This window comes from Pristis pectinata, chromosome 4 (genome assembly GCF_009764475.1).
Source record: "Pristis pectinata isolate sPriPec2 chromosome 4, sPriPec2.1.pri, whole genome shotgun sequence".
In the NCBI taxonomy this organism is placed as follows: domain Eukaryota; kingdom Metazoa; phylum Chordata; class Chondrichthyes; order Rhinopristiformes; family Pristidae; genus Pristis; species Pristis pectinata.
Window position 1 is genome coordinate 23,255,078 of NC_067408.1, and position 22,257 is coordinate 23,277,334.

General features: G+C 40.5%; 1 protein-coding gene across 4 annotated transcripts in view; it reads left to right on the plus strand.

Annotated features, from left to right (window-relative positions):
- Window positions 1-22,257, plus strand: part of rapgef6 (Rap guanine nucleotide exchange factor (GEF) 6) — a 245,849-nt gene that overhangs the window by 56,342 nt on the left and 167,250 nt on the right. For all 4 annotated transcript variants that reach the window (XM_052013253.1, XM_052013254.1, XM_052013255.1 and 1 more), the window contains exons 2-4: window positions 10,273-10,343; window positions 14,315-14,371; window positions 16,997-17,080. In XM_052013253.1, the coding sequence (XP_051869213.1) occupies window positions 10,273-10,343; window positions 14,315-14,371; window positions 16,997-17,080 (212 nt within the window). The remainder of the gene's footprint in view (window positions 1-10,272; window positions 10,344-14,314; window positions 14,372-16,996; window positions 17,081-22,257) is intronic.

The following is a 22,257-nucleotide window of genomic DNA, read 5'->3' on the forward strand; positions in this document are numbered from 1 at the left end:
ATTTCAACTTGTTATTGCTATGGGGTTTCAGGTAGTCATTTGTTTAGAAAGATCTTTCTATCCTATGGTCTTTAAATCTTCTCATTTAAAATAATAAGCCTTTCTGTTGCTTAATAGATAAGCATACTATGTAGTACAATATCACAAAAAGCATAGCAGTGAAGTCACAAGTTCTATCCCTGATCTGTCATCAGACATCATCGAATCGGCTGCAGTGATGATACTAATATTGACCAAGTTGCCTTGGAAGCAGAAAAAGATTGACCTTCTCCTGATCAAAATCCATTGACCAATGATGAAAAAACAATTTGTGCACATTGGTGTGGACTTTACCTAATCAGAATTTTGAATGAAAAATTGTGTATGACTGTGAGATCCCTATGTTTTAGTTGCCTATGAACACTGACTAGACTATAGGATAAGAAGGCCATGGGCCTAAAAGTATAGGGAAATGTTCACCAGATTAGCCAATAATTTGGAGAGCAGGAGTAAAAATTTGAGCCAGGAAAAGGATTATGATTTTGTCACCACATATTATTGATTATAAACTATATTATAGTTAAAATGAAGTAATGCTAAACCTCATCCTGTTTTGATCCTTCTCCTTTCTTATTGAAAGGTTTAGTGGTTTCCCTTTGCTTGGTGTGAAATTGAAGTAAATTTTACTTCACTTTACTTATGATAATCCATTTGACTTGTTTCCCCATCTCTCTGGACTAAGATTGAACAAATCCACACCAATGATTTCAATATTTAATATTTTAAGTTGTACTAGTGCAGTAAAAGGAAATTAAGCTAAAGCACCAGAATACTGCTGGGTACTTTGGGAGAGAAAGCTTTCCATTTCAAAATGAAACTTGGGTGTTAGTCAAGATTTTAGTTTCTGTTTTCAGGTGAATAGTTCATTTGGTTTCTTGTATTTTACCGATAACATGCAGTGACTTTTTACTTTCCAAGCTAATTTATTTCACACTCCTTTTGTCTTCTCAAATATATGGTTATATAAGGGTGATCTTAATATGTTTGTGAAATGGTCTCTCGATGTATCCCATTTAATTGAAGATACTTTATTAATTTTTTGTTTTTCAGATGAGGCATTATAGTGAGATCCATCAGCTTGTGATGGTTGGACAGGAGCAAGAGCAAAATGTTGTTCTGCCTCCTGGACAGAATCTGATTTTACTATATTGAAATGAGATATAAATTCTCTGATCATAATTACAACACTGATGTTAGAGCTCATTACATTCTCTGCCACCTTTCCAACACCTAACAGTGACAACTCTATGAAACAAGTATTTCATTGACGGTAAAGTGCTTTGGAATGAGGCAATGAAAGGAACTAAAGGAATATGTCTGTCTTTTAAAAATTAAAAATATTTTACAACTTCCCAATTAAAGAGCATTGGAATTGACATGAAATTCCAGGAATATTTTATCCAGTTGCATTTAAAAAAAAATTCTGGTTTAAAATATAGCTTGGTTTTAATTTGAGCAAATTCAGTGTTGAAACAATTAGAGGAATGAATGAAGATGTGTTTCTTGTAGCACCAGAAATGTCACCCAACAAACACAAGGTATAGTTCCTGGTTTTTTGTAGAGGTAATGGGGGTTTACTTGTTTCTCTGTTGGAAATGATGGTGGTTGGGGGAGGTGGAGAGGGTCAGGAAGAAAATGCAGAAGCTGGTAATGTTTCATTGAGTGAACTGATAGGCAGTGGAGTATAGGTATGTAGATAGCTGGTGACATACCAGGATTCACTTAATGGGTAAATTCAGGTGCAAATGGGACCTGGGTGTTTCATTTAAGTGACAAAGGATAACAGGCTGAACTTTGTTCAAGGCACACAATTTCAAACATCTACACTGATTTTAAATGCATTATGAACAAAATGCTCTTGCACTAATTTGGTTTTGAAAAATTCATTTGTCCTTTTGTAGATAGAATCCAGAGACATTTGTTGGTGTCAAAGGTTGTTGAGTGAAAGTTGTCAACTCTAACTTTGTGCAGGTGAGCAGGAGATGACATTGAAGACCATGTTGCTATTTACTGAGGTGGTTAAGATAGAGCCCTTCTATGAGCTGGATCCGGCCTGTTGTGCACCATAGTTCTTGTGGTTCTGTGAATTCTGATGAAAATTGAATGTTTATTTAAATCCCTATATCATTATGACATTAATTCTTGTTAATTGGTTTGTATTGTGCCTTGCATGTGAGCTAATTACCATCATAAAGAGTTTGTTCTTTGCTGCAAACAGCTGTCACAGTAGTTGAAGTAATTAAATTCCTATTATATGTTTATGGAGTTTAACTTGAGTGTTTTGAAATGGTTGCAGAAAGCACTTGGATTTCCATGGTGCCTTTCATGATTTCATATCTCAAAGTGCTTTAAAGCCACAAAGATACTTTGAAAAGGTTTTTTTTAAAAATGGAGAGTATAGAGCAGCGTGTTACTACCTCTGCTATCCATTTGGGCAGTAAATATCAAGTACACACCACTGTTTAGGTGAAATTCTTTTCCACAGGCACCTTCTAATCCTTCCACAACATACTGTAAATCTGTAATCATACTTTTTCACCCTTTTATAAGGGAAATTCATGTTTGTATGGTTTTAGCTTTACATTTTATATACCTTAATTCCAAACAAAACAGCCCTGGCTTAACAAATCTTTTCATAATTCAGATTCTCTTGCCCTGGCAATGGTGGCATATTTTCCCTGTAACTTCTCTGATGCAATTGCAGACTTCCATAACAATATTCCATTGATATTTTCTTAGTCTATAACTCCTGCTATTAACCCTTATGCCAATCTCGATATCATCTACAAAAATCTTAATCATGGCCCCCATCTTTCAGTCCGATTTATTGATATATACTACAAAAAACAAGGGACTTCTTACTAGGCCTTGTGGAGCTTTAATGCTTTCTGGCACCATTGTATCACAGCTTTAACCCAAGTGGTTTACTGGTAACAGGATGAGTTTGTAGTTGGGGAAAAAGTGAAAATTGACTTCTGTGCAATTGCCTAATTTTAAAAAATGGAAATTTTGATGTATTATAGATACCTGTGCAGTCTTAGTTGGATAGGTCAGAAATAGCAATCCCTCTGTAAAACCTTGTAGGATAACTTAAATCTGGCAGGATTGGAAGCCGTATTTTAAGAGGGTTTTCAGTTACAGGCAGGATTAATCTGGCTCCAAACGCAGAGTTAACAGTCTTTCTAATTCGTTGGCAGAATATTGGCAAGTTGGGTCCTGTGCCTACATGTGCTTGCTTTGTTTGCATGTGGAAAGATAATCTAAACTGATGTCAGCATTTTTCAATGGCCTTGATATTGAAACATTTAAAATAAACATTTAAAACCTATTTTAAGATTTAAAATGTATTTTAAGTAATTCAAATTAACAGTTAAAAAATAAATGAAAAATAATCAGTTTAAAAATACTTTTTTAGCAAACAAATTATTTTTTAAAAAAAGACAAATGTTGCCATTCTTTCTCATAGTTGAAATGCTGACTAACCTGAAGTTTACTAGGGGCTACCAGTAAGCTCCTGCTTCAGCAATGAACTTCTAGGCGTTTACAAGTGGGAAATCACTGGCAGTAAATTGGGGATTTCCACAATCACAGAAAAATATGAATTTGGCATTTACCTTTGCAAGATTTGACACAGGTCCATGTGCAATCCAGCACAATGAGGGTCTATTGCACCAAAATACCTGCTCACATGGGTACAGTGGCTCAGCTAGTAGAGACGTGGATTCAATTCTGGCCTCTGGTGTGGTCTGTTTGGAGTTGGCACATTCTCCCTGTGACTGCTTGGGTTTCCCTTGATGCTCCAGTATCCTCCCACATCCCAAAGAAGGGTGGGTTGGTAAGTTAATTGGCCATTGTAAACTGCCCTTGGTGGGTAAGTGAGTGATAGAATTTGGGGAGAGGGGGACAGGGTGGGGATGATGAGAATGTGAGGAGGATTAGTTAAATGGGTGCTCAAAGGTCCACCATGTCCACAGAGCCTGTTTCTGCACTGTACAATTCTATAACTCTGTCTAAATGTAGGAGTTACTTTTTACTTTGCTTTATTGCATGTTGAATGCTTGGGAGAAAGGCAGCAGCAGTTTTTTTTTCAGCACCAGCAAAAGCAGCAAATGTGCACGTTGGAACTACATGGGAGAGTGGACCTTCTCAGGAAGGCTTTACTCAGCCCAACTGATCCAAACTGTTGCAGGTTTCTTGGATTTCCTTGCGGAGCACATTGTCAGGGTTCTGTGCTACACCAGGCATATTATTACTGATGTAAACAGTCCATTTTGTGGCTATCTGCAGTATATTGAATTTGCGGATGCACTCAGTCTCCGAGTCTGTAGTGCGCAGCAATTCTCCAGTACTCTCTTCCAGAGCAATTATTGTCTTAATGAATCCTAATAGCTCATTGACAGAGCCCTGGGATTTGCAGGAATGACCAGCATCCCTTCTGTTCACAATATGGTTGATATTCATCATGGGGCTATCTGTGCACCAGAGGCTGAGCAAGCAACTTAATGTAAGCAGTATGGGCTTAAACCCTGTCAACATAAAGTTGAGGTGCAATTTCTGCAGAAGGTTAATGCAGCTATGTCTCAGTTGCTGTGACACATTCATAGAACATTACAGCACAGTACAGGCCCTTCAGCCCACGATGTTGTGCTGACACTTTATCCTGCTCCTAATGTCTATCTAATCCTTCCTGCCCACAGCCCTCCATTTTTCTGTCATTCATGTGCCTATCTAAGAGTCTCTTAAATGCCCCTAGTGTATCTGCCTCCACCACCTCTGCCGGCAGTGTGTTCCATGCACCCACCACTCTGTGTAATGGAAAAAAAAACCTTGCCTCTGACATCCCCCCCCTCCCCCCCAAATACCTTCTTCCAATCACGTTAAAATTATGCCCCCTCATGTTAACCATTTCCACCCTGGGAAAAAGTCTGACTGTCCACTCGACCTATGTCTCTTATCATCTTGTACACCTATCAAGTCACCTCTCATCCCCCTCCTCTCCAAAGAGAAAAGCCCTAACTCATTCAACCAATCCTCATAAGACATGCTCTCTAATCCAGGCAGCATCCTGGTAAATCTCCTATGCACCCTCTAAAGCTTCCACATCCTTCCTATAATGAGGCAACCAGAACTGAACACAGTACTCCAAGTGTGGTCTAACCAGAGTTCTGTAGAGCTACAACATTACCTCATGGCTCTTGAACTCAATACCCCGACGAATGAAGGCCAACACACCATATGCCTTCGTAACAACCCTATCGACCTGCATGGCAACCTTGAGGGATCTATGGACGTGGGCCCCAAGATCCCTCTGTTCCTCCACACTGCTAAGAGTCCTGCCATTAACCTTGTATCCTGCCTTCAAATTCAATCTTCCAAAGCATATCACTTCACACTTTTCCGGGCTGAACTCCATGTGCCACTTCTCAGCCCAACTCTGCATCCTATCAATGTCCTGTTGTAACCTACAACCTTCTACACTATTCACAACAACACCAACCTTCATGTCATCTGCAAACTAACTAACCAACCCTACCACAACCTCATCCAAGTCATTTATAAAAATCACAAAGAGCAGGGGTCCCAGAACAGATCCCTGCGGAACACCACTGGTCACCGACCTCCAGTCGGAATATGCTCCGTCTACAACCACCCTCTGTCTTCTATTGGCAAGCCAATTCTGAATCCATGCAGCCAAGTTTCCCTGAATCCCATGCCTCCTGACTTTCTGAATGAGCCTTCCATGAGGAACCTTATCAAACACCTTACTAAAATCCATGTACACCACATCCACTGCTCTACCTTTTATCAATGTGCTTTGTCACATCCTCAAAGAATTCAGTCAGGCTCATGAAACATGACCTGCCCCTAATCAGCCTACGCTTCTTCAAATGCCCATAAATCCTGTCTCTAAGAATCTTCTCCAGTAATTTGCCCACCACTAAAGTAATACTTACTGGCCTGTAACTCCCAGAGTTGTCCCTGTTCCCTTTCTTGAAAAAAGGAACATTTGCCACCCTCCAATCATCTGGCACTACTCCTGTCGCCAGTGAGGACGCAAAGGTCATCGCCAAAGGCGCAGTGATCTCTTACATGCCCTAGCATATCAGCCTGTTGTATGCCATTTTCACAAACATCAAGGTCTCTCTCCCTGGTGAATACTGAAGCAAAATATTCATTAAGGACCCCCCCCCCCCCACTTCTTCTGACTCCAGGTACACTTTTCCTTTTATCCCTGATTGGTCCTACCCTGACTCTAGTTATCCTCCTATTCTTGACGTATGTGTAGAACGACTTGGGGTTTTCCTTAGTCCTACTTGTCAAGGCCACCTTGTGCCTCCTTTTAGCTCTCCCTAGTCCATTCTTAAGCTCCTTCCTGGCTACCTTGTAATTCTTTAGAGCCCTGTCTGATCCTTGCTTTCTAAACCTTGGGTAAGCTTCTTGCTTCCTCTTGACGAGATACTCTACATCTCTTATCAAGCACGATTCCTTCATTCTACCATCCTTACCCTGCCTCAATGGGACAAACCTATCCAGAAGCCTATGCAAGTACTCCCTAAACAACCTCCACACTTCCATTATGCACTTCCCAAAGAACATCTGTTCCCAATTTACGCTCCCAAGTTCCTGCCTAATAGCATCAAAATTCCCCCTCCCCCAATTAAATACTTTCCCATATCGCCTGCTCCTATCTCTCTTCAAGGCTATGGTAAAGATCAAGGAGTTATGGTCACTGTCTCCAAAATGCTCTCCCACCGAGAGATCTGAAACCTGATCAGGCTCGTTGCCTAGTACCAGGTCCAGTACGGCCTCTCCTCTAGTCAGCCTATCCACGTACTGTGTCAGGAGTCCTTCCTGTACACACAGAACAAACTCTGCTCCATCTATCCCCTTTACACTAAGGAGGTGCCATTCAAAATTAGGGAAGTTGAAATCACCCATGACAATAACCCTGTTATTTTTGAACCTCTCCAAGATCTGCCTCCCCATCTGCTCCTTTAGTGTTTCTGTTGCTATTGGGGGGTCTGTAGAATACTTCCAATAGAGTGATCACTCCCTACCTGTTTCTGACTTCCACCCACAGTGAATCAGTAGACGATCCCTCCAGGACATCCTCGCTTTCTACAGCTGTGGTACTGTTCCTGACCAGTAAAGCCACACCCCCACCTCTTTTACCTCCGTCCCTGTCCTTTTTGAAACATCTAAACCCTGGAATATCCAGCAGCCATTCCTGCCCTTGCAACAGCCAAGTCTCTGTAATGGCCACCACGTCATAACTCCATGTACTTACCCATTCTCTAAGTTCATCGCCCTTGTACCTGATACTTGCATTAAAGTAGACACACTTCAGCCCATCCAACTGACTGCAGTTTTGCTCTTTCAAATGCCTGTCCTTCCACAGCCTTTCAACACTCTGCATCTACTTGTACACTAAATGCACCAACCTCTGACCTATCACTCTGGTTCCCATCCCCCTGCCAAACTAGTTAAAATCCTCCCCAACAGTTCTAGCAAAGCTCCCTGCAAGAATATTGGTCCCCCTCCAGTTCGGGTGTAACCTGTCCCTTTTGTACAGGTTGTACCTTCCCCAGAAGAGATCCCATTGATCAACAAATCTGAAACCCTGCACCCTGCACCAACTCCTCAGCCATGCCTTCATCTGCCAAATCAACCCATTCTTCCCCTCACTGGTGCATGGCACAGGCATCAATCCAGAGATTGCTACCCTTGAGGTCCTGCTTTTCAGCTTCCTATATTCCCTCTTCAGGACCTCATCTCTTTTCCTACCTGTGTCATTGGCATCAATATGTACCACGACCTCTGGCTGTTCACCATCCCCCTTTCAGAATGCTGTGGACCTGATTTGAGACGTCCCTGACCCTGGTACCCGGGAGGCAACATGCCATCCGGGAGTCTTTCATGTCCACAGAATCTCCTGTCTGCCCCCTCCTTACTATGGCATCCCCTATCACTACTGGTCTCCTCTTTTCTCCCTCCCCTTCCACACCACACAACCAGGCTCTGTGTCAGAGAGCTGGTCACTGTGGCTTTCCCCTGGTAGGTTGTTCCCCAACAGTGTCCAAAGTGGTATACCTGTTGTTCAGGGGAATGGCCACAGGGTACTCTGCTTATTCTCCTCTCTTCTCCTGATTAGTCACGCAGCTGACTACCTCCTTGTAGCTCTCATCTATGAACTTGTTCTCTCATAGGAGCCGAAGTCATCCAGCTTCAACTCCAGTTCCCTAACACTATCTGTGGATGCGCTTGTGCAGATGTAGCTATCAGGTAGACTGGAGGTCTCCCAGAACTCCCACATCTCACAAGATGAACACACCATTGACCCTGGTGCCATTCTAACTGCTCTAGCCTGGCACAGAGGAAGAATCAGAGAAAGAAAGACAAAGAAACTTACCAGAGACTTAGCCATCACCACCTCCTCTTGCTGAAGCCTCTTGAGCCAAAGCCTCAAGTACTCCACTCTAACACTGGTCTGCTCCCAAAATGGCTGCTCCACTTACACCAAAAGCTTCCTTTTGATCGCTGTTGTTAATTAACCAATCAACCAGAAACAATTCGTAAATGTGCTTCTTTAAGATTCTTGCAAGGTGAAACTCACAAGCACATGCACAGAGACTCACCTCTTTTCCAAGCTCCCGCTCCAAATCTCACTCCAGCTCCCAACTCTGCAGAGTGAAACTCACCATTCATGTTAAACTTGAGCTATTTACTTATAAATGCATCCATACTTTTATATCTACCTCAAGACTATGAATTTCCTATCTCCATCTCCTACCCTTTAAGCATATTCTGTATGAATAAAATGGGTACTGTGAGAGCTAAGGGAACACTGGAACATCAAAGAACATACCACCTTGGTTGACCAGGGAGCATACTTCCAATAGGCCCAGACAACTGGAGTTTGCTCCATTCTCTCAGTGAAATACTAGAACAGCATTTTCAGTATTTCAACCCTTTCACACAGGTTATAGTATACATTTGTGAGTACATACCTTTATGAATTAGGTGTACCATGGGTATGACTTTTTGAGACATTGTTGTGTCAGTCATTGTTTTCAATAAAGTTTGTTTTGTTTACTTTATCCTTGTTACTCGTCCTAATATTAAAAAAATGAGAACCAACGGATACCACAGAGGTGATTACTTAAAAAAAAGAATGCACCTCCACCCAACTTCTCCATCCCTTCTTGCGCCTTCAGTCTTGATTCCCCTTAAAAAGGGCATTGAAACTGTTTCTGCATTTCGATAGCATTCTGCCATAACATGGGTAGGAAATAACGCACCATTCCGGAATATGCTAGGTGATTTTCAATATTGTTTTGCTTTGCCCACGTGATTAGTACCCAAGCTGTTGTTGTTGGAATGCTGTAACCTGCAGAGAGACAAGGTTGTTTGCATGTAGGTTTTTTTTAAGCTTGAACTTCACGCTGTCCTTCAGAGTATATTGATGATGATGTGCACCACTTGATGGTTATTCCAATTGAGAAATCTTTGATTCTGCCTCAATATATACATATTTCAAAATTTATGACCGATATCTTATCAGCTATTTCTACAGGAACTCTTGTATTAACTACCTGGTAATGTACTTTGATACCTGCCAAGCAATGAAGACCCACTTGCTCTTCAAGAACTCTAATGAAGTTCCTGTGTAGTTCTTCGTGGAAATAAGTTTACCTGAAATTAATACCTTGGTACCATTTCTATTCTTATACCTTTTTTTTTTCTTCCATGTGTCCTTGATGCAAGATGGCCATGGAAATAGTGTCTGACCAATCTGTTTTGTGTGTTGATACCGCACTGCAGGCGCACAACTGCGAAACCCGTTTTCCCTCCGTGACTGCGTGGGTTTCATCTGGATGCTCTAGTTTCCTCCCACATTCCAAAGACATATGGGTTAGGAAGTTGTGGGCTTGCTATATTGGCGCCAGAAGCATGGTGATATTTGCGGGCTGCCCCCCATTCTAAGCAAAAGACGCATTTCACTGTGTTTTGATGTACATGTGATAAATAAATCATGTTATTTTCATCTTGAATAAATTTGTTAAATGGGACAAAATGTAACCAGGCATTCTAGTAACTTAGTATTATACAGGTTTTTTTTTGGTAATTCTTTCTTTGTACTTGAAAAGGTATGTCATGGTATGATGTTCTTCAGAGTTCCTTAAGTTGTAATTTGTACTTCAATTGAATCGGTTTGTTTTTTTTTTAAAACAGGATTTAGAAATCATTTACTCACATCTCCATGGCATGGACGTACTTTCTAATTTGAGGGAACACCAACTCAGGTAAGCATTAATAAAAATATTGTATTTAAATGTGTAGGCTGTTTGCCTTTTCGTGTCTTGTCTCAGTAGACTCCAATCACATCTCCTTTGCTTGGTTTGACAGATTATAGAAGGGCATTGGATTGAATGCAAAGTAGGGCGGAGCAAGTCGAAGAATTGAGGGCTGATGGAGGTAGCATACCTGGGGAAGGATAGGACCACGGAATTCTTGAAAATACAGATGCTTAAAAAAAAATTACACTATGGAATAGGGAGTCAGTGAAGTTTGATAAGTGTTAAAATAGTAAGAGAGCAGGACTATGTTCGTGAGGCATTTGAATAACTGAATTTTTTTAAAAAGCATGTTTTGGGGGGAGCTGTTGGACTACTATCAGAATGTGAGTCAAGAATGGACAAGAAGTGTAGATTTTGGAAAAGATATATTGTGGGACATTATTGTGGGAGTGGTCCATAAGGAAATCTGTCTCTTTGGTGAGCAGGCTAATGGAGGCTCAGGGAAAGGCAGAATAGTTGGTATTGTCCTTCACAGATTGATCAGTGGTTGGAGCTGGGATCAGGGCCTAACTGGCTCATCTTTATTTCTAGGTCACTTAGAACATAGAAATGTACAGCACAGTACGGGTCCTTTGGCCCACGATGTTTTGCCGAACTATATAAACACCTACTCCCTGATCAATCCCAACCCTTTGTTCCTACACAGCCCATAACCCTCAATTTTACTTTCTTCCATGTGCCTATCGAAGAATCTTTTAAATGTCCCTATTGTATCAATGTCTACCACCACCCTGGCAGTGTATTCTGGGCCCCCACCACTCTGTTTTCTTAAAAAAAACTACCTCTGACATCTCCCCTAAATTTTCCTCCTCTGACTCCTCTGGCCATTGTTGCCCTGGGGAAAAGGTGCTGGCTGTCCACTCTCTCTGACCTTCATAATCTTGCACACCTCTGTCAAGTTGCCTCTTATCCTGTGTCACTCCAAAGAGAAAAGCCCTAGCTTGCTCAACCTTTCCTCAAAAGACATGTTCTCTAATCTAGGCTGCATCCTGGTAAATCTCATAGTTTTATAGAGCTGCAACATTACTTCGTGGTTCCTGAACTCAATGAAGGCCGGCACACCATACACTGCCCTAACTGCCTTACCCATTTGTGCGGCTTTGAGGGGTCTACGTACTTGGACCCCAAGATCTTTCTGTTCCTCAACACTGCTAAGAATCCTGTTGTTAACCTTGTACTCTGCTTTCGAGTTCTTTCTTCCAAAGTGAATCACTTCACACGTTCAGACTGAACTCCTCTGCCCAACTCTGCATCCTGTCTATATCCCATTGTAACCAATGACAACCTTCCACACTATCCATAACACCTCCTCCAACCTTCATATCATCTGCAACTTACTGGCCCATCCCTCCACGTCCTCATCCAAGTCATTTATAAAAAATCTCAAAGATCAAGGGTCCTAGAACAGATCCCTGCGGAACACCACTAGTCACTGACCTCCATGCAGAATACTCTCCATCTACTACCATCCTCTGCTTTCTGTGGGCAAGCCAATTCCGAATCCACACAGCCAAGTCTCTATGGATCCCATGCCTCATGACTTCATGGATGAGCCTACCGTGGGGAACCTTGTCAAGCGCCTTACTAAAGTCCATAAACACTACATCCACCACTCTATCTTCATCAATTTGTTTGTTGCCACCTTGAAAAGCTAAATTAGGTGCGTGAGGCACGACTGCCCCTCACAAAGCTGTGCTGACGATCCCCAATAAGACTATGCTTCTCCAAATGCATGTAAATCCTGTCCCTAAGAATCCTCTCCAATAGCTTGCCCACCACTGACTTAAGACTCGTTGGTCTATAATTCCCAGGATTATCCCTATTACCTTTCTTGAACAAGGGTACAACATTTGCCATCCTCCAATCCTCTGGTACCACTCCTGTGGCCAGGGAGATTGCAAATATCATTGTCAATGCCCCAACAATCTCTTCCCTCACCGCCCATAGTAACCTGGGCTATATCCGTTTTGGCCCCAGGGACTTACCTACCCTAATGTTTTTCAGAAGCTCCAACACTACCTCTTTCTTAATCTCAACGTGCTCTAGTTATCCTCCTGTTCTTCATGTATCTCTGTCTATGGCTGTGCTAAAGGTCAGGGAGTTGTGGTCACTATCTATAAAAATGCTAACCCACTGAGAGGTCTGTGACCTAACCAGGTTCATTGCCTAGTACCAGATCCAGTATGGGCTCTCCTCTCGTCGGCCTAGCCACATACTGTGTCAGGAATCCTTCCCGGACACGCCTAACAAATTCTGCCCCATCTAAATCTTTTGTACTAAGGAGGTGCCAATCATTATTAGAGAAGTTGAAGTCTCCCATGACAACAATCCTACTATTTTTGCCCCTTTCCAAAATCTGCCTACTTATCTGCTGCTTGGTGTCCTGGTGGCTATTGAGGGCCTATAAGAATACTCCCAATGGAGTGATTGCTCCTTTCCTGTTTCCGACTTCCACCCACACTGACTCAGTAGATGATCCCTCCATGACATCCTCCCATTCTGCAGCTGTGATACTATCCCTGATTAGCAATGCCACTCCCCCACCTTTTTTTACCTCCCTCCCTGTCCCTTTTGAAACATCTGAACCACAAAATATCAAGCAGCCAATCCTGCCCCTGCGACAGCCAAATCTCTGTAATGGGCACAACATTGTAATTCCATGTACTGATCCATGCTTAAGTTCATCACCCTTATTCTTAATACTTCTCGCATGAAGGTAAACACATTTCAACCCATCCAACTGACTGCATTTATACCCTATCCACTGCCTATCCTTCTTCAGTCTCTCGGCACAATGTATCTACCTTTACACCAACTGCTCCATCGTCTGACCTAACACTCTTGGTTCCCATCCCCCTGCCAACCTAGTTTAAACCTTCCCCAACAGCTCTAGCAAACCTGCCTGCAAGGACATTGGTCCCTCTTGAGTTCAGGTGTAACGTCTATAATCATGCACAGTCATGCAGTATAAAATGCAGCAAGTTTATTCTTGTTTTGTAAGTTTACTCTGGATCTTTAATTGTAACTGTTTGCAATACATATTTAATGTATCTGTATTTGGCTTAAATAGATTGTTTTGGTTTTCTGCATTGTCACTGCGTTAAGCAAATGCGAAACTACTCGCCAGAGATACACCCCTGGAATTCAGTAATATCCGCTTAGAAGCATTGGAGTAACCAGTTTGTTGCTTTTAATAACTATCCTACACACAGATCCACTAATTACAGTAACCCCAAGAGTGATCTTCTATTCCCTTTTGTGTAGTGCATCCATTGGATGATCAGCTTGGTCTCAATTGTTTTTGACCCTCTTCAAGTTTCACTATTAATAAAGCAGGTTTAGGAACTGGGTTTTTTTTTTACAGAAATGTGGAAATTGATTTACTAGCTCTGCAATCCAGTAGCCCAGCTATGTGCGATTACAGCAACTTGAAGGTTTAAATCCCACACGGGGGATTTCATTGACTTTGGTTTCAAGAAAAAGAAAATTGGTGTTTGGAGGTTGTGGATGAAATCCTAAACGCGGTGCTGGGAATATATCTGGTGCCTTCTGAGGCAACAAGAGCAACATATTTGGATCGCTTAGTAAATGGCATCATTCTTATTGGTCAGCCATCTTGTTTTCTTCCAGACTGGATATTTCTAGGTCTGGAATATCCAAGTTTCACCCATGAATACTAATTCTGAAATATAGAAGTGAACTGCAATCAGAAACAAAAATTGTTTTATTCATCAGTAATCTTTTGGACTTCCTCGGTTGTTGACCTTGAGTTTAGTTTGAAATCATTTATCAATTTAATTATGGTGTTTAAAAGTTAATTTTCCTATAGAACCAAGAGATTTAAATGTTATCAGCTAGTTGTAGTGCTTCCATGAGAATAATGTTAAATGTTTGCTTTGGCAATGCTTGTCTTTCAGATTGATGTGCACAACAGTACGTTATGAAAAGCATGATGCCAATGAAGTCTTGTTCTAGTAAGTATTTTCAATGTCACTTTTACTTCATTCCATGCGTTCATGTCAGTTTTAAACTCTATTTACTTCCATGTTGCAATGTTTCTTATAGAAACATCCACTGGTTTTGTTGTTACAGTGTAAATAATGCTGAATTATTCAATGTTCACCAATAAAGGCTAATGCTTTCAGTGCAAGGTACTCATTCTAGGTTCCTGGGTGAATGGTTGGGTAAATCCTTGATCTTGAAATAGCAATGGATGTAAAATTAACAGCAGGGATACATCCACTAGTTGGCTTCGCACATTACAGCACTGTAGAATTTGTCTTACAGTTGTCTGCAAAGTATCAACTCAGTTCAAGTGATTCCTGGCCAGCATTCACTCAGTCCTAATTTTTTTTTTTACAAACAAATCTTGGATTGTCATCCAAGACTGATACAGTGGAATTTTGTATCACCACACTGAGGATTGTGTTGACAGCTGATGTTTAATGTGTATTTTAAGGCTTCAAGTTTTTTAAGCATGATGAGTTTTTGGATTGATGAAAGGAGAGAAAAATTGAACATTAGCCTAAAAGTTGGAGAAATAAGGTTGGGGATCTCCTTCTATTTATGAGGAAAGTGCTCTACCTTGGTGTTCATGATGTTCATTCTAATGTAATGTATTTTGTCATAAGAATGACCAAGATCATAGGAGTGTAGTACAATTGTAACATAATTATACTCGTAATCATAGGAATTGGTTATTGATTCTAGGGCATGAGTGACAGAGAAGTTAAATGTGAGTGGTATCGTTAATGAAGACTCTGAGACTATAGCATTGTTGTTAAAAACCCATTTTGTTCCTTAATGTCTCTTTGAAGGAAAGCTGCCATCCTTCCCTAGTCTGTCTCATATTGATTCACCAATGTGACTCGCTCTTAACTGTCCTTTGAAATAGTATAGCAAGCTGCTCAATTCAAGGAACAGTGAAGGACAGACAGTGCTGCCAGTGATATCCTATGACATCCATCATCATCATGAAGTACTTTGAGAGGCTGACCATGACACACATCAACTCCAGCCTCCCAGTCAACCTTGACCCACTGTAATTTGCCTAATGCCGAAATAGGTCCATGGCAGATGGCATCTCCCTGGCCCTATGTTCATCTCTGGAACAGCTAGGTAACAAAGATGCCTGCATCAGTCTTCTATTTATTGACTGTAGCTTCACCTTCTGTACCACAAACTCATCTCCAAACTCCTAGACCTAGGACTTGACATCCCTACCCACCACTATAGCCACGATTATTCTCAATACTGGTGCACCACAAGGATGCATCCTCGGCCCTATTTGCTCCCTATACACTCATGACTCTGTTGTGAGTTTCTGTTCTAACTCCATTTACGAGTTTGCAGATGACACCACCGTGGTGGGCCGGATCTCAAACAACAACAACATGGAGTACAGGAAGGAGGTAGAGAGCTGAATGACATTGTGTCAAGATAACAGCTTCTCCCTCAATGTCAGCAGAACAAAAGAGCTGGCCATTGACTTAAGGAAGCAGGTGGAGTACACACTAGTGTCTGTATCAGAGGTGGAGATGGTTGAGAACCTCCATCTCCACCTCCTAGGTGTAAATATCACCAGTAATTTATCCTGGTCCAGCCACGTAAATGTGATGGCCAAGAATGCAGACCAGAGCCTCCACTTCCTCGGAAGGCTAAGGAAATTCAGTACATCCCTGATGACCCTCACCAATTTTTACAGATGCACCAGAGAAAGCATCCTATGCGGATGCATTATCTTGGTATGGCAGCTGCTCTGCCCAAGACGGCAATAAGCCCAGCCTCCTCTCCATTGACTTTGTCTACACTTTCTGCTGCCTCAGGAAAGCAGCCAACATAATCAATGATCCCTCCCTCCCTGGTCATTCTCTCTTCTACCCCCTTCCATCGGGCAGAAGATAAAACTTGAGAACACGTACCATCAGGCTTAAGGACAGCTTCTATCCCACTGTTATAAGACTCTTAAACAGACTTCATGTGATAAAGATGAACTCTTGATTTCTCAATCTACTTCATGGCCCTTGCACTTTCTTTGATAACCTGCACTGCGCTTTCCCTGTAACTGCATCTGTAACACTTATATTCTGAGTTCTGTTTTATTTTCCTTTTTGTACTTGCCATGATGTACTTGTGTATGGAATGATCTGTCTGGATGGCATGCTAACAAAAGCTTTTCACTGTATCTCAGTACATGTAACTATAATAAACCAATTACCATCTCATGAAGGAATAAGGTAAATATGGAAAAATCCTCCCAAAAACCCTGTTTTTAAAAGTAGGGTAAACTATAAGAGTGGTTGCTGTAGGCATACTGGGAGTCCTGTGGAATGCATGTAGGAATGTAGTTGCAATTTCATTCCTATAGAGAATGGTGCACTAATGTTGGAGATCTCTCCTTGGTGTGTCAATGTAGAAATGCAAACTGGATAAGCTCTTTCATTCAATTCCATATCAATGATTCAATTCTCCTTAAAGTTATCTAGAATGATGATTCTAATTGATTGTTCATATCATTATCAATTCGTGCTACAGAATTGTTTTTGCCTTTTGCTGTTTTGTACAATGTACTTTTAACCTGTTTTCTCCTTTTTGTTTAGCCCTGATAGTATTGCAACCTGCTGGTATATCCTCCTTTCGGGATGCGTATTTATCAAAGAATCAATGTTTCTGCCACGTTGCAGGTAATTTATGCATTTTTCATTGTGCAAATGACATCAATTGTTTGGATTTTGAGACTCGTGACAGTAAGGAACAAGTGTATTCCCAGGATTTTGAAATACCCACTGTTATCCTCTTTTAAAAAGAAAACATCTATAAATGGACCATTTTTGTAATAGAATCGTAACTCTCCTTGCTAAGTTCTGTCCTAGCTCCCATTGTTCTTTTAGTCTTTTCCTGGTCATCTTTTCCAGGTGGGCTATATGATTTTTAAATTAATAAATAGAGTCATGACTGAATTAAAGTTTTTGTGCTGGAGAAATGCAGCACATTGCTAACAGCTGGTCTTTTTTGCCATTCAGTTACATTAATAGGTGATTTATAGCTCAATTTTAACTACTTGTTATTGATGCAAATTCCTTGCTACAAAGCAGCCAAGGTTTAACTTCCTTTCCCAGGTGTCTTCAATTTCTTGCTTTATCCCATGGCTATTTATCTGGCTAACACATCCTGGCACAACTTTTTTTGCAGAAATGGCCCAAAGTACAGTCCAAACTATGGCAAACTCAGAATACATGCATTTTAAGTTAAAATGCATATCAGATACCGATATATTTGGTCATGTTTAAGGGCAATAGTGAACTAGTTTTCACCACTCTGCTTGCCAGCCCTCGCCACTTCACTTACTACCTTCATCTGGCTCTGTGCCATTCTATTCACCATGTGTCTGGTGTTACTATTCACCTTGCCAATGGCTTACTGTCTCCCAGAAAACAGAAGAATATGTAAATACTCAAATTAGGCAGCATGGAGAGAGGAAAAGAGGAGCTTAATATTTATTTTTCTTTATTAATTAGAACATGAAATGTGAATATTGCAACCAATACCAGTGCATTTATTGTCTTTCCCTAAATTGTCCTTTAATGGTTTGCTAGTCAGTTCAAAGGATAGTTAGAGGCCATTACAATGGTGGGTCCAGGGTTGTATATGGACTAGATAAGGTAAAGATGGCAGGGACAGCAACAAACCAGGTGACACTATTACACCAATATAGTATGATTCATACTTAAATATTTGAATTCAATTTCCTAATGTTGTGAAGGGGTTAGAATTTTTTTACCCTTGATCAGTAGTCCCAGTTTTCTGGATAGAGGTCCACTCACTTAACCACCACGCTATCTGATGCCAATATCGCCACTGGTTCCCTCTGAATTCTTATCTCTTAATATTTGAGGTGAAATAATGTGTAAAATGTTACCAGAATAGTGACTTAGCAATACTGTTGTCTTTCCATTCTGAAGGTATGTGTTTTTGCTTATCTTGAGTGTCACTGCATTTTCGTGTAATATGGAGAGGATTGTAGAGTCTGTGCCTGTTGGGTGCTCCTAATGTGCATTTGCACTTGCAAGGAACACTTTTTTTTAAAAAAAATCAATTTTTCTGTTCATTAATTTATTGAACAGAAAATCATATGCCCATGGCCTGAGATTTCCTGTGCTGCACCCTGAAGAGAGCCAACTTGTGGAATCAGCTACTAAATGTGGAAGTCTAAACATAAGGAAGTGAACCTTATTAGAGAAAAAATGGAGAAACAAGATTGAAAGTATATCATCCCCACTTTTGTTACGTTTTTATATTTAATGTGGAAACCATTGGTATCATATTCAATGGTGAAAAAACTCGTGTGTATTCCTAATAGGCAGAGGATTAAGGAGTAAAGTGGTCTGCTGTTGGAACAGAAGTTTGTTTTTAATCTTTAATGCCAATTGCAACAATGTCTTCTATATTGCAACATGATTTAATTGGTCCCTTTTGGTATATATGAAAAGGGATATATGAGGAACAATAATATTCCTTAAAAATGGCTACAGACAGTAATATTTATCCATACAAATGGTTTCTTGTATGGCTAATACTGTATATGATTAATTTTCCCATGCTACCAAAGACTTGTTTAAATTGTATTTACTATTTTCTCCAGAACAACTTTTTAGTTTAAATTCGGTTTGCACTTGCACTGGAACTTTGCTTTGGTTCAAGGAAAGAAGAGTTTAAACAATGTGTCATTGAGCTATTGGTTTGGTGTCATAACTGAACTCCATCTGATCAATAGATCATATGAATATCTAAAAGATAATTATCTGCTAGTCTGGTCCCATATCCTTTTAGTTCCATAATACGCGATGATGTAGATGCTCATCCAACTCAGAGCCATGTAATCTGTTTCACTCTGTTTTGATTTATTGTGAATGATTTCATGAATCTAATCTAGTAAACAATTTGCTTCAGCTATTTTTTCATACCATAGATTGGGAACCTAGAAAAAATAATATATCATGCCCATTTATTTTTATTTTCATCATTGTCTTCAGTTCAATTCTGTATCAATATATCTGCCCTCGTGCAGTTTTGTGCATTAGACATCATTTGGTCAACACTTTGACTTCTAACATCACTTCAGCATATTCTACAGTTTTAGCACTTCCAGTACACTTCCAATAATCAGAAATTTGATTGTTCATAAATCGTGGTGGTACGGCATCTGGCTCATCAGGGCCCTGTTTCCCATGCTGCCTTTCTACACACTGGGACTCCATTTTGCAGACTTGCTTTGTATACGCTGGAACCCCTTTTCATGCACTCCCTTTAAATTCACCAGGTTTTGTTCCCATACTCCATTTTAAAATTGTCACATTTACTGGAAAATTTATTTTACTATTTTAAGAAAATATCTAAAAATCTAAAAGTCTGAAGAATTTGTCTGTCCAGTACCACCAAAGGGTGCCTGATTTTCTTAAAAGAAAAGACACTGTTCAGGTTGCAAGGTACAAAACCCTGTCTTCCACAGGTGCCCTCAAAGCAATGAATCACCTACTGCTCCATGTGGAGTGGCTGTTTCTGAGATCTCATTTCAGGTGGGTTGATGTAAATGGTTCAGTTGCTCAGTGGTGAGATATGGGTCTCAGGGCTGCACCCTGCCTGACATGGTGAGTGCAGGCCATTGCTGGGGTATGGCAGCAATTTTTCCATGTGTTGACACACCATTTGGATCCAGTGGTCTCTCTTATCACCTCCTTTTGCATGCAATGGAAGCTGCTGTCTCCCATCTCCATTTTTGGCTAAACAAGCTCAAAGGCCAGTTACCACTGTTGAGCTTATTACCATAGAAGAATCACCAGGCTGGGGAGAGCTTTGCAGTCAAAGAAAGAGAGGGGGAGACAGCAGTTTCCATTACATCCATTGGGAGGTGATGAAAGAGACCTTGGAATCTGGTCAGTTTGTTAGCAGCTGGTGCCAGTCCCCAGCCATGGACTATATTGTAGCTCTGCAGCTGCGAGGCTCACCTTAACCTGCCTGACACCAATCTTCACTGACTGTCTCTCCATACATATTCTTGTGTGATTCATTGTTCATGAGGTACCAGTATACCTTTTATCATCTGGTAACATAAGGACTTGCATCCAGAGGCCTAGGCTATTGATCCAGGTACATAAGTTCGGATACCACTATGGTGACTGTGAAATATAAATCGGAGTACTAAAATAAATCTGGAATAAAAATTATGTATCAGTGAGGGTAACCATGAAGCTGCATGATTGTTGTAAAAACCTATCTGGTTCGCTAATATACTTAACGGAAGGAAATTTACTCTACTCTATTTACCTGGTTTGGCCTGTAAGTGACTCCAGACCCATTAACATGATTAACTGTTAATTGCCTGAATTGAGGAAACATTTAGGGATGTTCAGATGAATTCAGAGACTTTCCATGAAGTTCACATTATCATGAATGTATTAAGTTTAAACAAGAAGTTACCTTCAAACTTGTACTTCCTCCAATATGCAAGTTTTAGCTCTGAATACCGTTAATCAAGTGCAAAGCTCATTATGCTGGTGCTTACAAAATACTTTGGGTGAACCTCCAAGCAAGGAGAAATCAGTTCAGCCAACCTGTAATCTGCTGCTATAGATTAGTTATGACCTAGCTATCTGGTAGAGTCTCGTATCTTATCGAATACATTTAGTCAGCTGAGTAATCAGGATCCAGAACTCTAGATGAATTTGTTCTTTTATCTTCCCTTGCAATCCTTAAAATCAAGGGTTGTTAAGGTCAATTGGAGAGTCCCACTATTTTTCCAGTGGGGCTTTTCTGTTCTGCACAGCACTACTCCACACAGCAAATTCTTATAACATTTTAAAATAAAAAGTGATAGGAGAAAAGTAGTTGTTCTGTAGAAACCTGTTTTTAAAAGATTCTACTTGCTTCTGTATTTTGAAGCCAGATTGGAAATTAAGAGCATCATCGCAATTGGAATTGCTTTCTGTGAAACTGATCTGTTGCATCAAGGAGGCTGGCAGAGGTCCATCATTCTGAAAATACTGGTATATTTTGAAGAAGTATTGTGACTTTTAAAATGTATTTTGATATTAGTAGGGCACATTCACATTGACAGTTGGGTTTCTGGTTTTGAATAAGGTAAGGCGAGGTTGCGTAGAAACTATCCTTCTCTAAAAGGACAGAAGAAACGTTGAAACCCAGAAATGTTCCAGCACTTTATGATTAAGTTATAACTTTTGTATTTGAGGAAAGACGTGGAGAGTTGCTACTTAATCAGTCTGCTGTCGTTTATGATGGGAAGTGGAGGGAGGAAGTACTACTTGGAAATTGGGTGAAGCGAAAAGGAGGAAGTTCATTATAACTAAGTAAAGCCTTGCATGTGTTGACTTCCTCCTGCAAAATATTTTTTTTTCTTTTTGTGAATTTGCACATTTAAAATGCAAATTTAGGAAAATGCAAAGTCTTTAGTTTGTATTAGGAGAAGCTAACAAAACAGAGGCCAGACCAATACTCAGGAAAATCTGAAAAACTGGAATACCAAAAATCACTCTGCTATTGTTTGTAGCGTTTGCCACAGGTTTAGCTCTTTGGTGCTACTCACCTGTTCTGATTTTTAACATCATGGACTCTTGTGTTTCAGTGTTATTTTTGATGCATTGAAGCCAATGAAAGTATTGAAAACTATTTTCCAAAGCTCTGGTTATGCAAAATTCAAACAAGTAAAGGCAGTAGAACCAGAACAGCAGCCTTTTCTGGTAATATTTTTACCTGTTTTCTTCCGTGAAGTAGTTTGGGGGACTTTTTTTTCTGGTGCTAGAATTGCTGTATAAATTGTTATTTTTTAAGGTAGAAGATGGAGAAG